The following is a 16,855-nucleotide window of genomic DNA, read 5'->3' on the forward strand; positions in this document are numbered from 1 at the left end:
GATTCTATAATGTATTTCTTTGTCTTTTGCAACAGTTTTTGATTTAAAGTCTGTCCAGTTTTAGTATGGCCATTTCTACTTTTTTGGTTACCATTTGTTTGAATATCTTTTTCCACCTTTTCAGCTTATGTTTGTCCCTAGATCTAAAGTCTCTTGTTGAAGACCTATAGTTGGATAACATTTTTTTTTAATCCATTAAGTCATTCTCTGTGTTTGATTAGGAAATTTAATACAATTTACATTTAAAGTAATGACTGATAGGGAAGGACTTATTATTGCTATTTTTCATTGTTTTCTCTATGTCCTGTAGCTTTATTATTCCTCCTTTCCTCTCTTACTGCCTTCCTTTCTGCTTCACTGATTTTTATAGTCATATGATTTGATTTCTTTCTCATTTCCTTTTGTGTATATTCTATAGATATTTCTTTATGCTTACCACTGCAATTAAGCATCTAAAAATTATAGCATTCTTTTTTAAACTCATAACTGAATTGCATACAAATTCTTCTTTACAGCTCCACTCCATGCACTTTGTTACTAATGTCACTAAATACATCTTTAAATATTTCATACCTACTGATATGGATTTATGGTTATTTAAACATTTTTTTGACATTTAAATTTTATGCATCAAAATTAGAATAGTAGAAGTTACTACATTTGTTCATGTATTTACCTTTATTGGAGAGCCATATATTTTCATACACCTTCATGTTGCTATCTACCATTATTTCATTTCAACTTGAACTGCTTTTAGCATTTCTTGTACAGGAGGTCTAGAGGTAATGAACTCCCTTAGCTTTTGTTTATCTGGGAAGGTATTAATTTCTCTTTCATTTTTGAAGGACAGTTTTGCCAGACACAGTATTCTTGGTTGAGTTTTTTTCTTTTAGCACTTTGAATATATCAGACCGCTCTCTTCTGGCCTTCAAAGTTTCTGCTGAGAAATCTGGTGATTTTATGGAAGTTTTTTTATGTGATGAATTGCTTTTCACTTGATTTCAAGATTCTCTTTGTCTTTGACTTTAGACAATTTGATTATAATGTGCCTTGGTGTAGTTTGCTTTGGATTTATTGTAGTTGAGTTTCTTTACGCTTCTTGAATGTGTATGATTGTTTCTTTCCTCAGATTTGGGAAGGTTTTTTTAGCTATTATTTCTTCAAATAAGCTCTCTGACCCTTTCTCTTCTGAGATTCTCTTAATGTGTATATTGATGCCTCTGATGATGTTCCATTAGTCCCATAGGCTCGCTCGCTCTTTTTTTTTCCCTTGTCTAACTCAGTAATTTCTAATGGCCTGTTTTCACATTTGCTTGCCTGATCAAGTCTATTGTTGAACCCCTGTTTTGAATTTTTTAGTTGTTATTGTATTTTTCAGCTCCAGAATTTGGTTCTTTTTTTAGTTTCTCTCTCTTTGTTGATATTCTCATTTTGTTCATGCACGACTTCCTGATTTAGTTTAGTTGTTTATGTTCTCTTTTAGTTCACTATTTTTATAACAGTTTTTGTATTCTTTGTCAGGTAGCTCACAGATTTGCATTTTTTTTAGGGTTGGTTTGTGAAGTTTTATTTCATTTCTTTGATTTGGCCTTGTTTTTTTGGTTTCTTTGTAACACACACACACACACACACACAATTTTTTTGCTGGAATTTGGGTATTTGGAAAAAAAACAAACAAAACAACCATCTCTCTGTTTTTGCATACTGACCTTTACCAATCAGCCTAGCTATAGGTTCTAAGACCACTGAATTTTTAATTTTTTTTGACCTCTTGTTCCCTTTGGTGTCTGCTGTAATGTGTTGCTTGCCTGTGTTTTCAGCAGCTTACAAATTCTGGTACTGGTTCTGTGAGTGCTTTGAATCAAGGAAAGCAGAAACCAGTCCTTCAAGTTGCCCCCAGATAAGCCAGAATGTTGACTACATAGTTTACTCTCTTGTTTCTAACCTGAGGGAGGAGCAGAGATTTCCCTAGTTGCTCTGTACTATTCCTCATAGAGAGAAGGGCATGAACAAGTGCACTAATGTGAATTTTCCTTACCCTTTTCCTGGAATTCCTTCTTGGTTTTACAATGGCCTGGATGCTGTAGTTTCTCAGTTGGTGTCTAGTGTTGTTACAGACGTTTTCTGGTCTGTGTATTGTTGTCTACTCAGTGTATTTAAAGGGGAAGGAGGACCTGTAGCTTCCTAGTCCACCATGTTGTGATGTCACTCTCCAGTAATTCATTCCTTTTTGTGGCCGAATAACGTTCCATTGTATGGAGAGATTAGATTTTATTCACCCATTCATCAGTTGGTGGACATTGGGTTGTTACCACTCTTTGGCTATTATGAATAATGCTGCTATGATTGTGTACAAATTTTTATGTAGCTACATTTTCAGTTCTCTTGGGCATAAATCTAGGAGTAAATTACTGAGTCTTATGATCATTGTTATGTTCAGCTTTTTAAGAAAACTGCCAAACTGTTTCCTAAGGCAACAACAACATTTTACATTTCTACCTGCAACGTATGAAGTTTCTAATTTCTCTACATTCTCAGCAAAACTTATTGTCTTTTTTATTATAGCCATCCTAATGGGTATGAAGTGATATCTCATTGTAGTTTTGATTTGCATTTCCCTGATGGCTAATGATGTTGAGCATCTTTTTATATTCTTATTGGCCATTTTGCATATCTTCTTTGGAGAAATATCTATTCAAGCCCTTTACCCATTATTTAATTGGGTTGTTTTTGTTGTTGAGTTGTAAGAGTTTTTCATGTATTCCAGATATAAGTCCTCTATTGGATATATGATTATGATTAACCAGTATTTTTCCCATTCTGTGGGTTGTCTTTTCACTCCCTTAATGGTTGCTTTTGAAGCACAAAGCTTTCAATTTTGATGAGTTCCAATTTATGTATTTTTTCCTATTTTTGCTGGTGCTTTGGTTTTGTATCTAAGAGACCACTGCCTAATTCAAGGTCATGAAGATTATGCCTATATTCTTTTTTAAGTGTTTTGTAGTTTTCATTCTTATAGTTAGGTCTTTGATACATTTGGGGTAAATTTGTAAAAACATGGGAAGATGTAGGGGTCCAGCTTCCATCTTTTGCATGCAGGTATGTAGTTGTCCCACCACCATGTGTTGAAAAGGCTGTTCTTTCCATTAAAATTTCTTTCTTGGCATTCTTGTTGAAAGTCAACTGACCATTAATGTAAGAGGTTATTTATAGACTCTCAGTTCTATTTCATTGATCTGTACCTCCGTCCGCATACCAGTACCACACTGACTTGATTATTATAGCTTTGTAGTAAGACCGAAAATCAGAAAGTTTAAGTACTCCAACATTTTTTCTTGCTTTTCAAGATTATATTATCTATTCTGGGCTTCTTGAATTTCCATATGAATTTTAGGTTGTCAATTTCAGCAAAACAGGCATCTGGCTCAGTTGGGGGAAATACTACCATCTTAATAATATTAAGCCTTTTAATTTATGAACATGTGATGTTTAAGTCTTTAATTTCTTTTGGTGACTTATTTTTATTTTTCAATATATAAGTCTTGTACTTTTTTGTTAAATTCATTCCTATTTTATTTTTTTGATACTATTTTAAATGAATTGTTTTCTTAATATTTTTAAATTATTCATTAGTAGGGTATAGAAACATGACTGACTTTTGTATATTGATTTTGTATCCTGCAAACTTGCTGATCTCATTTAGTAGTTCTAATGGATTTTTGGTGGACTCCTTAGTATTTTCTATATGTGAAATGATGTTATCGGCAAATAGACATAGTTTTGTTTTGTTTTGTTTTTTCCCATTCTGGTTGCTTTTTCTTACCTAATTGCCTTGGCTAGAACATCCAGTGCAGTGGCGAATAGACATGGCAAGAGTAGACATCCTTGTGTTCTTGATTTTAGGGGGAAAGCATCTAGTCTTTCACTATTAAATATGATGGTAGCTATGGATTTTTCAGAGGCTCTTCATTATTCCTAGTTTGTTGAGTGTAAGCATGAAAAGGGTGTTGGATTTTGTCAAATGTCTCTGTTGCATCTATTGAAATGATCATGTGGTTTTGGTCCTTTATTTTATTAATAGGTATATGACATGGATCTCATGTTGAACCCAACTAACCTTGGATTCCTAGGATAAATCCCAGTTCATCATGGTGCGAAATTCTTTTAAGATGCTGATGGATTTGGCTTACTTGTATTTTGTTGACGATATTTGCATCTATAATCATCAGGGATATAATCTTTAGTTTTGTTTTTTTCCTTTTCTCATGATATATTTGTCTGGCTTTGGTATCAGGATAATGTTGGCCCTATAGAATGATGTGTTCCTTCCTTTTTTTTTTTTTTTAAATGAAAGAGTTTGTAAAGGATTGATGTTAATTCTTCTTTAAATGATTAGTAGATGTACTGGTTTGAATGGCGTTTTCCCCAAATTCATATCAGAAACTCAGAATGGGACTTAATTTTGAAGTTAGGTCTATATTAGTTTCCTGGAGCTAAAGTACCACATACTGAGTGGCTTCAATAACAAATTTATTGTTATGGAGTTCTGGAGGCTAGAAATCCAAAATCATGGTGTTGGCAGAGTTGGTTCCTTCTGAGGGATACAAGGGATGTTTCAAGCTTTTCTCCTAGCTTCTGGTAGCCTCGGGCATTTCTTTACTTGTAGATTTTTTCCTTGTATGATCAACTTCTCTGTGTGTCTGTCTCTGTGTCCAAAATTCTCCTTACTATAAAGACATCAGTCATTGGATTAGGGCCCACCCTAATGACCTCATAATAACTTGATTAACCTCTGTAAAGACCTTATTTTCAAATAAGATCACATTCTGGGGTACCGAGGGTTAGGACTTTAACATATTTCTCTTGTGTAGACACAATTCAACCCATAATAGCTTTTTTGCAGATATAGTTAAGAGGAGGTCATACTCGAATAGGATAGGTCCTAAATCCAATATAACCAGTGTCCTTAGGAGAGATGCACACACAGAGCATAATGCTTTAGCTACACAAAAGCAGAAATTGGAGTGATGTATCCACAAGCTAAGGATTGCCAGCAACCATGGAAGCGAGGAGAGAGGCTTGAGGCATAAGAACTCCTCAGAACCTCCAGTCTCTGTCTTACCGCCTTTTGGGTCTCAAATGCATGTATTTGATCATTAAACCTGTTTCTTCCTCAATCTTTTTCTCTATGGTTCACTTTGGAAATTTTTTGACTTATGTTCAAGTTCAATGATCTTTTTTCCTATTGTGTCCAATTTGCTGTTATTCCCATTCAACTATATTTTTGATATTTTTCAATTTTAGGATTCTTTTCTAGTTTCTAAATCTCTTCTGAAACTTCTCATTTTTATCAGTTGTTTTAGTATCTATTTTATAAAATTTATTTTGATGAATTTGCCTGCTAAGTGCCATTATCAGGTTATTGGTGAGTCTGCTTTTACTGACTTTTAAAAAATAAAGGTCACTTTTTAATTTCATCTATTACTTTTTCATGTATACATTGTGATTGATGCACTAACGAGATTCTTTATCTTCCTCAGAAGAGTGCTTTTATCCAAGAAGGCAGTTAAATTATTGGCAGATCAACTTGATGTTAGAGGCTTGGTTTTATTCTTTGTAAGTCTGGTCGTTTCCTGTTTAGTCATTGTCCCTAAGAATAGCCCTAAATCTTTAAGAAATGGATTTATTCCTACACATGGCCCTTCTTGAGTTTCAACATAAAGTCCAAAGTATTTATCAAGCCCCTCCAAATCTGAAGAATGTAAACACAAAACTCTTTTTAGTACCAGCCAACTGCTCAGATCTCTGCCCTGTTGTTTTCCCCTGAGCTTCTTGGAGTCTCACAGCCAAGGGTTTGAGGAAAGTTCGTATGCAGATTTGGGGACTCTTCTTTCACTTCCTCCTATTTGAGATTTCCTTCTTCAATTTCCACCCACTCTGCTTAATAATATCCCTGACTCCTCAACCTGCGACAGTCACTATCTGTGTGAACACTACCTCTAGTGTGCTGTGTGCACTGGGGATGCTCTCTGGGGAAAAGCGCTATATATGTATCATCTTACCCAGTGAAGCTCTTCCCCCTCACCCCGAAAACACAATAAACACCTTTATTACAGGAGCTAAGACAGGGGGAAGATTTATTTACCTTTCCAGGCCTTGATTTTCCTCAGAAAGTACTCTAGCTCCTTGCCCTCTAGCACACAGCCATCTGCTCGGCCACACTGGCCTGGTCTTGAAGCGATGTGATGCGTGCAAGAAGCTTGGCCCGCTGGAACTGCTCCTCTAGAAGACTGCTGATTTTGGCATTCTTTTTCCTTTCATCGTATTTCTTCTGAATTTTCTCTGATCATTTTTTGTTTAAAATCTCTTCCTCCTCAGGAGTCAGCTTGGCCCCCTTCTTGTGGCCCGGGGACAGTGCATCGTGGGATTCATACCACTGTCAGTACAGTGTGCTGTCAATGAGCACGATGCAGTTCTTTACTAGGGTCTTGGTGCGGACCAGTTCATTGTTGGATGCATTGTAGACAACATCGATGATCCTTGTTTTGCGCGTACAATACTCGGAGCCCCAGGAGTTCCCCACATCCAGCCCCAAGGCGTGGTACTTCTTGTTGCATCCATGGCCCCAGACTGTGTATGCGGCGGGGGCCAATCTTAGTGTTGGCAGCAGGACGTCCCAGCTCATATTTTCGCTTCTTGTGGCAGGGCTTTCTCTTGCCCCTGGTCCTTCAGTGCTTGTGCCAGTTGTCCCAAGAGATGCCCATGGCTCGGTGCCGGCTGGAAAGAACTAAAGGTCCTTTTTAACAAGGGTTAAAATCCCCTATTTCCTGACTTGTTCATTATCCAGGCCTTCAAATATACTTTAAAAAATTGTTTTCCAGGGTTATTAACTTATTGGCAGGAGGTTTAGTCTGACACAAGCTATTCTCACTTTGCCAGAATTTGTTAACACATTGGGGGCTCGTTTCCCTTTTTTGATAGTGATTTTGTAATTTGTGGGAGTGTAGGGGCTAGTTTTTTTCATGCCTCTACAGTCCCCCAAAATACATGCATTCTAATTATTTCCAAGTGCCATAAATCTAGACTTTCTTGATCTGTAGACTTCATGACTGTGGTTTTAAACCCTTGATCTATGGTGAAGTCAGGTCTCTGGTTACACGATGACATCGTCCTCATCACCATTTACTGCCTGGAAGAGGGGCAGAGTTAGTCAAATTACCCTTGGTTTCCTTTACAAGGTGGAAGTCTTTCTTATCCACCCTTCCCCTTGTAGGTCTAACTTTATTCCGACTTTATGCAGGGATCTTTAAGTTTCCAACTTTGTTCAGGCCCAAGGCCTAAGCTTCCATTCTCCAACTCTGGTTTTTATATTCATATGGGAGGAAGGGCTTTCATATTTAATAGTTACTTCTGTGGCTTAAGTTTATATATCCTCCCTCCTCCCCCCAATTTTTTCCCGGACTCTACGGATTTTTAGTATTTTCTTGTGAACTCAGCGTCTTGCTTAGAAGTATGTTTGTTGCAATTTATTTAGCCTTTGAGTGTTTTGTAGCAGTGGACCTTTTAGAAAACTTGATGCCAAAAGGGTAACTATCGTCCTCATTTTTCCCTAGCATTTTATTGGGGTATAATTTACATACAATAAAAAGTACATATCCTAAAATGTGGCTCAATAAATTTAAAAGTAACATATGTGCAAGTTATTATCTAAAGCAATTTATAGACTACTTCCATCATTCGAGATGTTCTCTCATGCTCCTTTCCAGTCTATACTCACCCTTGATTTGTTTTGCTTGTTTTTGAGCATGATATCAATGAATACGTCTAGCTTTCCTTGTTCAACATACTTTTTAGACTTATCCCTCTTGTATTATAATTCATTTTTTAAAACTGCCTATTAGTATTCCAATGTATAAATATACCATTATTTGATTATCCATTAATTCGATAGATATTTGAGTAGTTTCCAGTTTCAGGTTATTATAAAGCTATGAAAATTCTTGTACGAATCTTATTGTGGGCACATGCACTCACTTCTCTTGGTTGTATCTTTAGAAGCGGAATCAGAGTCACAGGGTAGGCACATACTTACTTTTATAAGAAACTGGCGAGCTGTTCCCAGGTGATGATACCATTGTACACGTCTGCCAGTTGCTCCATGGTCACACCATTCAGCAGGTTTGCAGTGGTATTTCTTTGTGGTTTCATTTTGCTTTTCTTGATGGCTGATGTTGAGCACCTTTTACAATGCCAGTTGTGCATTGGGATAGCTTCTAAATGTGTTTTCAAGTAATTTATTTTTATATTGTTCTTTTGCAATGGCTTTTAAGTTTTTTTTTCTGCATGAGTCCTTTTATCAGCTACATGTATTACAAATATTTTCTCGGCTGTGTCTTGCCTTTTCACTTTATCTTTTTTGATGAGAAAGGTTTAATACTGGTGTAATTTATCAGTTTTTTTTTTTCTTTTATGGTTAATACCTTTTGTGTCCTAAAGATATCTTTGCCTGTCCCAAGAGTCATGAAGACATTGTTTTCTTCTAGCTTTATTGTTTTGCTCTTCACATTTAGGTCTGTGATCCATTTTGAATAAAGTGTGCATTGTGTGAAAGCATCAATGTTCAGGGTTTTTTTTCCCACAGATATCCAGCTCCAACTGGAAAATTTTCCTTTCCCTATTGAATTGCTTGGTGTTTTTATTGAAAAGCCAGTGACCATATATATGTGTGGGTCTATATCTATTCTATCCATTGATCTATTTGTGTGTCCTAACTCTAGTACCACACTCTCTTAATTAGTATAGTTTTAAAGCAAGTCATGAAATTGAATAATATAAGTCTTCCAACTTGTTTTCCTTCAAGATTATCTTGACTATTCTAGGTCTGTTGCATTTCCATATTAATTTGCCAGTTTATACAAGACAGCCTCATAGGATTTTGATTTCACTGAATCTATTAATTTGTGCAAACCTGAGATCTTAACATTATGCAGTCTGTTAGTCCACGAACATATTTATTGCAGTGTTCTCTAGTTTCTCTCAGCAATATTTTGTAGTTTTGAGGGTAGAAGTCTCGCACATCTTTTTTTTAACTCTTTCAAGACATTTATTTGATGCTATTATAAATATTTTAAAATTTATTTTTTAATGGTTTTTGCTAGTACATAGACAACTTGAGTTTTGCTTCATATCCTGCAAAATTATTAGTTCTCGTAGATTTATGAAGCAAACACCTGGCAATCTTCAAGAACTCAGAGAATGGGAGCAGTGTCATATAATTGGAAATACATCTAATTTTCCAGAGTAAAGTGATTTACTCTTCGTATAACTCCTCTCACAGTTATCAGCTCAGGAACACTACCTTCCAAGTTTCTCCTTTGAAGAACATGTAATTCTGGAGTTAAAACTGCTCTTGGTATATACTTCTTAGAAGATGCGAAGAGCACCAAAACGTGACATAGGAACCTCTTTCAGCTGAATGAAGAATAGGGAAATGAGGACATGGCCTACGTGCTGCCTTTTATTTGCAGAATGGCGAACAAAGTATTATTTTTCAAGAATGCCAATTAGAACAGAAAGACATATTAAAACAGATTGAGAATGGAGCAGGGCGGATAGATTTGTGAAATTTATATTATCCTTAACTATCACATTTATGAATTCTTCACTGGTTAAGTAATAGTCCCATCTTTTCATCCTTTGCTTTTTCATTCATTTTTTTCTTCCCAGTCTGATCTACAATAAAGTGATTAGCATGCTGCCTAATCTGGAAATGGCTATAATGAACAGGGACCCATTTTAACTTCAAATAACACCAATGTAAGGCACAACTATTAAGGAATATTTTCTATTTTCAAAGTTTAGGAATTCTTTAATTAAAAAAATAAAGGCAATGGGATTATCTATCAGATTCTAAAAGTACCCATGAATTAAATCACTCACATCCCCCTCTTAAAAAACAAAACAAAACCTTAACTCACATTGCTATTAAGCTCTCTTACATTAAGGAGTAAGACCAAGCTATGCTAGAGTACAAAAACCTGAAATTCTGAGCATGAAAATAATTTATTGATTAGACATCTGGTTTATTCAAGCATTAGGTCTACTAAAGATAGAGTTAACACAGCTCATGGAGCAGGAAAAAAATACCAACCACCACCTCCTTCATTTCAAATTTCCTGGGGACAAAATTTCTGCATTCTGTACTATACCCTCACCCTAATGTATCCACATGTGCTTGATATTGATTAATATGAATAGGATTTGAGAACTTTCTATGCGCTCAACTTGGCAAGTATCATTAGTGATGCAACTTTCAGAAACATTCTTAGGCACAAGAAATAGCACTGCCTGCAGTGAGAGTCTTTGATAATTAAACAATATCATTTAAATATCTTACAAATAGGAAGAAAAATATATGCACTTTTGCCAATGAGTTACTTTACATATCAGGAAAAATGTCAACAAGATTTTTCTGTATATGAGATTAAAACTTGTTATTTAACCTTAAATTGATACTCAGGTTATTTTGCAGTGTTAGAAATCAAAGAAAATCGATTTAACCTAAGTTAAATTTAGGGAAGAAATGCAGGATTAATAATATGGAATAATAGCTGCACTTCTTTGGCTAACTCATTAAAAAATGCCAATTAAACATTTTCAGTCAAATTTTATTTTTTTAAAAAAGCAGCAGATCAACATTACAATTCAAGAACCTAATCTAAATATGCACTTGACAATGAAGCACATCTGAGTATGGAGTGAAAACAGTTTTCAAAAAAACCATCAAATGTATCATCTCCAAATACCCAAATAATAAATCACTTCTGCAGGCCTTTGTTGAGTGGAATCATAAACAAAAACTGAAGATTTATTGCTGTGAAAACAAATGTGTAGTACAGTAGTATGAATCTTGGGTATTAAGCATAATCAGTTGAATCAAGTTAAGTTGAAAATCTAATAAATCTGTGTGTGTGTGAAAGTCTGTAAGCCAGCTGACCCAAGAGCAACTGAAATATCTAACTTGTTCGGGAGACATTTTTTTAAATCTCCATTTTTGGAAGGCAATTAAAAATTACAAGTTCAACAGCCCACAAACCAAATTTTAAAACCTGTAGAAAGCAATTAAAACTACGTTCAAAGAGCCATTTTCTTTTCCAGCTCAATTTCAGCACCCCAAGGAGAAATTAAAAAAGCATCCATGACTATCACAGATGAAAACAAAATGAATGTCATTGGAATCAGTTATTTTTCCCCACTGAGGTATAAAATCTATATAGAAATTCAATACTATACTATAACAAATTGTACTTCTCATAGTTCTGTTTTAATTTCCTTTAAACCCTGTTTAATAGTTTTTTTAATTGTTGTAAAAATGTTTTCATGATTCTGAATCTGGTTCCAGTTCTTTTCATATATCTTTATAACAATATTTAATATACTGGCTACCAGTTCTAATCAGAAAAAAAAATCCTGGAAATCTCTTCAGTACGGCAGCACGCTCAGCAGAAATTACTGATGTGCAAGCAACCCTACAAGGCGCAGCGTTCTGGAAAGCACACTTTGTTGATTGTTTCGTTGTGTGAATATTCTTTACAATGTTTCTGGACGAAAGCCTCTTTCAATCTTGTAAACATCAATGTGCAGTCTCACTGCATGGTAGCTGCACGTCCTTAGGAAGGCTGGTTCACAGCTAGTGAGAAGCGAGAGGAGTCTGTTTTAATGGCTGAGAAACCTTACGTCCTGCAGGAGGGAAGCACTTTTCCATTTTTTGCTACTTAAGAATGTGGCAGAAATGTATGCTGAGGTAGCCCAGTCAATCCTTATTTTTTTCTTTTTGTGTAAATTTGGTCTCAGAATATTTCTGGAAGGGTGACGTTTCGAAGAAGCCACTGCTGGGACCGGCTTCCACTGCAGTCTCTAATGCTGGGCACCTGGCTATCCTCTTCTGTGGCTTTATCCAGGCACTGGTTACTGTTCACATGCTGCAGGGTTAATTTCTGAAAGTGACAGAAAAAAAAAAAAAGTCTTAACATGAGAGTGGAAAACAAAACAAAACCAAATCAAAAACATCTCAACCATCATTTTTGGTGAACATTAAATTCCTCTGCAGAAAAGGTTTTTTGTTTTGTTTTGTTTTTGTAATGTAAATTAAACAACAATGGAGAAAAGGCAACTATGTAAAGACAGCATGTGTGAGGGAGAAAGGCACTGGGATACAGTGGGCTATATTGGATGAGCAGTAAGATGACCTAAATTCTAAGTCCAATTCTGCCATAAGCTCTGTAACACTGTGAGAAATTTTATTTTTATGCTTCAGTTTCCTAAAAATATCGGATTAGTGGTTCCTAATTTAGGATCCTCAACCTATTTTCAAAAAGCTATTTCAAAATTGCTTAATTTCCCTATGATAAAGCTGTTCAAATTAATTCTGTGATTCAAAATCACAAGCAATCATAAGATTTATAAAGCTTAATAACTGGCTGATAGACAGCTATAGATCTTACTGTCTACTTGTTCACATTCTAGACTTGATACTGGCATGTTGATTTTTAGGATAATTTTAAAAGGAGAGGACACATGACTCACACTAATGAATGTGATACAGCACCTTGGTTAGGTTAAGGACTCCTAAGCAACTGTGGGGGAATTTCATTAATCATTGTTATATACATCTATAAGGAAATGTGAAATGTTAATTAACACACATGCTCTGTGACCATGGGCAATTAATTTCCATTCTGGGCTTTGACATTTACGGGTATAAAACAAAGTCCTGGATTTTATTTCTAGAGTTCCTTTGAAATCTAAGATTTATTTTCCTTTTTTACTTATGGCTCAATTTTAACGTAATTCTTTTAGTTGAACTTAAAACCTAATGACTGTATACAATACAACTATTTGAGCTTTCAGTTATTGTGTTGTGGTCAAAGTGGAACCTGGCAAAGGCAGTATACATTTGTAGATGTCATAGTTTACTATCAACATTAACTTTAGGTTCAGTATTATATACTTTCATTCTTATGAATGCATAAGAATAGAACCTGGAAGAGAATCAGTGTGGTTTTTTATGACATGCTGTGCAGTTTACTTGTTGAGAGAATGGGCTTTGCAGTTAGACATTTCTGGAGTAAATTTCAGATTTGGCACATACCAACTAAAGTTCTGTACTGCTTAACAACAGGAATATGTTATGAGAAATTCATCATTGGGTGAGTGTGTCATGTGCAAACATCACAGAGTGTACTTATACAAACCTTGACAGTATGGCCTACTACATACCTAGGCTATATGGTACAGCCTATTGCTCCTAGGCTACAAGCCTGCACAGCATGTTAATGCACAAAACGATATTAAATTGAGTACAAGAAAAAATGCAATCAAGAGATGCAGTAAGCACAAGATGTGTAAGGCTAATGCCTGTGTAACATGTATACTGTTTTACAGCAAACTTTGTGTGTAGAAAGTACATTCTACTACACTTTTTATTTTAAATACATAAACCAGTAACAGACAGTAACAAATTTGTTATTATTATGTACGGTACATAATTGTATGTGCTCTACTTTTATATGACTGGCAGCAGGTTTCTTTATGCCAGCATCACCATAAACATGTGAGTGTTGCGCTGAGATGGCTGTGTCACTAGGCAATAGGAATTTTTCAACTCCATTATAATCTTATGGGATCACCATTGTACATGTGGTCTACTGCTGACTGAAACATGCAGTACATGACCGTACATGGCCTTGAGCAAAAACCTCTCTGAGCCCCAAGTTCCACATTTTTAAAATGGGGACAAAAATACTTAAAGTTATTATTAAGAAAGATTAAGATAATGTACAGAAAGTGCTGCCTACTTAGGGTAAGTTCTCAATAAATAGGACTCACTGTTGGAAAACTCGATATCCTAGCACTATCCTAAGCAGCCATGAACACAATGAACAGAGAGCTGAAGGTCCCCACGCACACTGCTTGCTGTCAAGGCCTTTAGTCACAGAATCCCTCAAATATTCCAGAAGGCCCTGCAAAGCTTCTCTGTCAAACTTCATCAGGTCCACGGTCAGTATTAATAATAATAATAAAAAAAAAACCTAAACAACAAAAAATTTAGCTGGGCAATTGTTTCTTTCTCACCTCAATTTCTAAAAATGTAAATTTCTCAAAATGTAAATTTCTCTTATTTAGATTCATTAAAATAAACTCATAAAAAAGATAGGCTATTGCTCCACTCTGGGTATTTGCTCAAAATTAAGACAGAATCCCCACAATTTCAGGAGGCTCATTTCCCTTTAGAAGACCTGGCTACTGACAGCAGGTGAAGAGTTCTGTGGCTTGTGACACTGTAGAAACTGTCATTACTGTACCCAGCAGAGGACCTTGTCAGCACTGACTAGTCTCCACACGGAAAGAGCTTGATTAAGGCAACTGGACAATCAGGTGACAGAGCGCTAACTGTAACCTTTGAAGAGCAGGATAAAAGCTATAATTATCATTGCATAAAGTCCACATGCAACCTAGAAAAAGAAAATTTGTCACCTCCTGCCCCTACTCTCTAGATGTAACTAGGTCAAGATCTAAATTTTATTTCAGAAAAAAAAAACAGATATAAGTAGTCAAAGCAAAAGAGCCTGGTATCTTAAATTCTATGTAAAATATAATAGAATATAATATAAAATATAATATAAATTCTATGTGAAATATAATATAAATTGTATTGTGCAAAGAGTCTCAGGTCTGAGATCCATTTACACTATTTACATGCTCTGTGACCTTGGGCAATTAATTTCCATTTTGGGCCTTGACATTTACAGGTACACGGTCCTGGATTTTATTTCTAGGGCTCCTTTGAAATCTAAGTTAATTTCATGATTTCAAGTTTAGATTACAGATTACTGACATACATATTTTATTGTTCCAGACTGCTATGTTTTTGATTGATGGAGGCAGGACAACTGTGACACCACTTTACGAAGCTCCCTCTGCAATTGGCTCAGCCTGTGAGACCTGCATTGCAGTTTGACTCTTCTCTCTACCCAACTCTTTCTTCTCCCTTTCCTTTTCACAAGTATTGATCTAAAGGATGCATCCTAATAAACATCCTATACACTAAACTACCTCAGAGTCTGCTGCTTGGAGAACCCAGCCTGCAACACTAAAATTTTATCTAAGGGAAAACGCTTTGCAAAGTGCTCCAGAAGTTGTAAAATTTTACTCATAATTGTTTTTCTAAATACCCTAAAGCCTAAACCATCTCTACCTCCTTAAATTTCTAGTTGTTTACTTTTGGAAGAACAAATGTGGTGGCCCATCACACCATAAAAACTGGAAACCAAATGCCTGCTTTCCCAGCCTCCCTTGTAGCTGGGGGTTACTAGGGGATGAAGTTCTGGACCATGAGACAGAACACAGTTTGCTGAGGGGTATCCAAGAAAAGCTCTGGCTTTCCTGATAAAGAACAATACGTGGGATAGTAAAACATTCCCTCTTCGTGCCTTGAATAGGGATGTGATAGTGAGAGCTGCAGCAGGCATCTTGCAGCCACAATGAAAAGCTTGGGATATTGCAGCAATGTTATCCCTGACATCACTGTGCCACTGACTCCATACCAGAAGCCACTTACCTCCAAGACTGATTATTTGTTTATGCTACTACAAAGAGGTTTTATGTTACCTAACTGATATACTGTCATTTTTCAATGAACATATAATTGGGATGCTTTTTAATTTTTAAAATATTTTGGTTGCTATGATGACTGTGGGATGCCACTGGCACTTACTGTCCGGAGTCAGATTCTACATCCTGCAGTACATGGGGCAGCTACACCCCAAATGGCAGTACCATGGAAAATCCTGGAACAGAATATTGAGGCTATTTCCAATGGTCGTATTAACTGAGCTATTCCTATATTTAATATTTTCATTATAGTTTGACACTGTGAAGGGAGACCCAGGATTTATAAAACATGGTCTCTGCCATCTAGGATCTAATAATCTAATACTGGAGAAAAGACTGGTAGATAAAATAACTGCAAAGCAGCACAGCATTACAGGGGTCAGAGATAATTATAATTACATTATAATTTTCTGGCTGGGATTCATGGAAGTGATGTCAAAACTGGGCCCTGAAGAATGGGTAGGACTTGTTATGCAGAGGGAACTATACGTATGACCTTAAATGTAAAGTGGGAAAGTAGATCAAAGTTTGTATATGACATAGTGCAGGGAGAAAAAATCATCAAAGACATAATTTTGGACATCTCCATTTAAGGGGTAGAATGAAGAAAAAGTGAGGCAAGCAGATGAACAGAGAGAAAGCTAAGAGAAGAAACAATAGTAAGGCATCTAGAGAGCAGGGGCAGGGGGCGACAAATTTTTTCTACGTTGCATGTGGACTTTATGTAATGATAATTATAGCTTTTATCCTGCTCTTCAAAGGTTACAATTAGCTATCTGTCACCTGTCTGTCCAACTGCCTTAAGCTTTTTCGGTGTGGAGACTAATCAATGCTAGTAGGGTATCAACATTTTATATGCCCAATAATCTGGAAGGGAAAAAAACAAGTATTTCAATATATATAATTTGTGAACTTTTTTAATGTAATGAGAATAAATGACTCAGAAAAGCTACCAATAATTTTACACAGAGGAAAGGAAAAATGACCTTGTGTTCTCTGTATATACTAAGTGTATTGTCAAGAGTTGTCATCTGTTGGGCTAAAAAGAGCAAAATAAATCTCATGTCTCAGATCTAATGGATCTGAGCATTTAAAAATATCAGCTTAGCAACAGTAAGCTATAGAGAAGTTAAGGAAAAAGAGACAGGAATGTTCCTAGCTTTGCATCCAGGAGCTGTTTCCA

General features: G+C 35.8%; 1 protein-coding gene and 1 pseudogene across 1 annotated transcript in view; both read right to left on the minus strand.

The window, feature by feature from the left end:
• Nucleotides 1-6,091: 6,091 nt before the first annotated feature.
• On the minus strand, nt 6,092-6,764 carry LOC120586658 (40S ribosomal protein S8-like; annotated as a pseudogene).
• A 3,282-nt stretch (nt 6,765-10,046) lies between these two features.
• Nucleotides 10,047-16,855, minus strand: part of GALNT1 (polypeptide N-acetylgalactosaminyltransferase 1) — a 95,795-nt gene continuing 88,986 nt past the window's right edge. Inside the window, exon 12 of the mRNA XM_039843103.1 lies at nt 10,047-11,996. Within this exon, the coding sequence (XP_039699037.1) occupies nt 11,850-11,996 (147 nt within the window). The 3' untranslated portion in view covers nt 10,047-11,849. The remainder of the gene's footprint in view (nt 11,997-16,855) is intronic.

The sequence above is a fragment of the Pteropus medius genome, unplaced genomic scaffold (genome assembly GCF_902729225.1).
Source record: "Pteropus medius unplaced genomic scaffold, Ma_sr-lr_union100, whole genome shotgun sequence".
NCBI lineage: Eukaryota > Metazoa > Chordata > Mammalia > Chiroptera > Pteropodidae > Pteropus > Pteropus medius.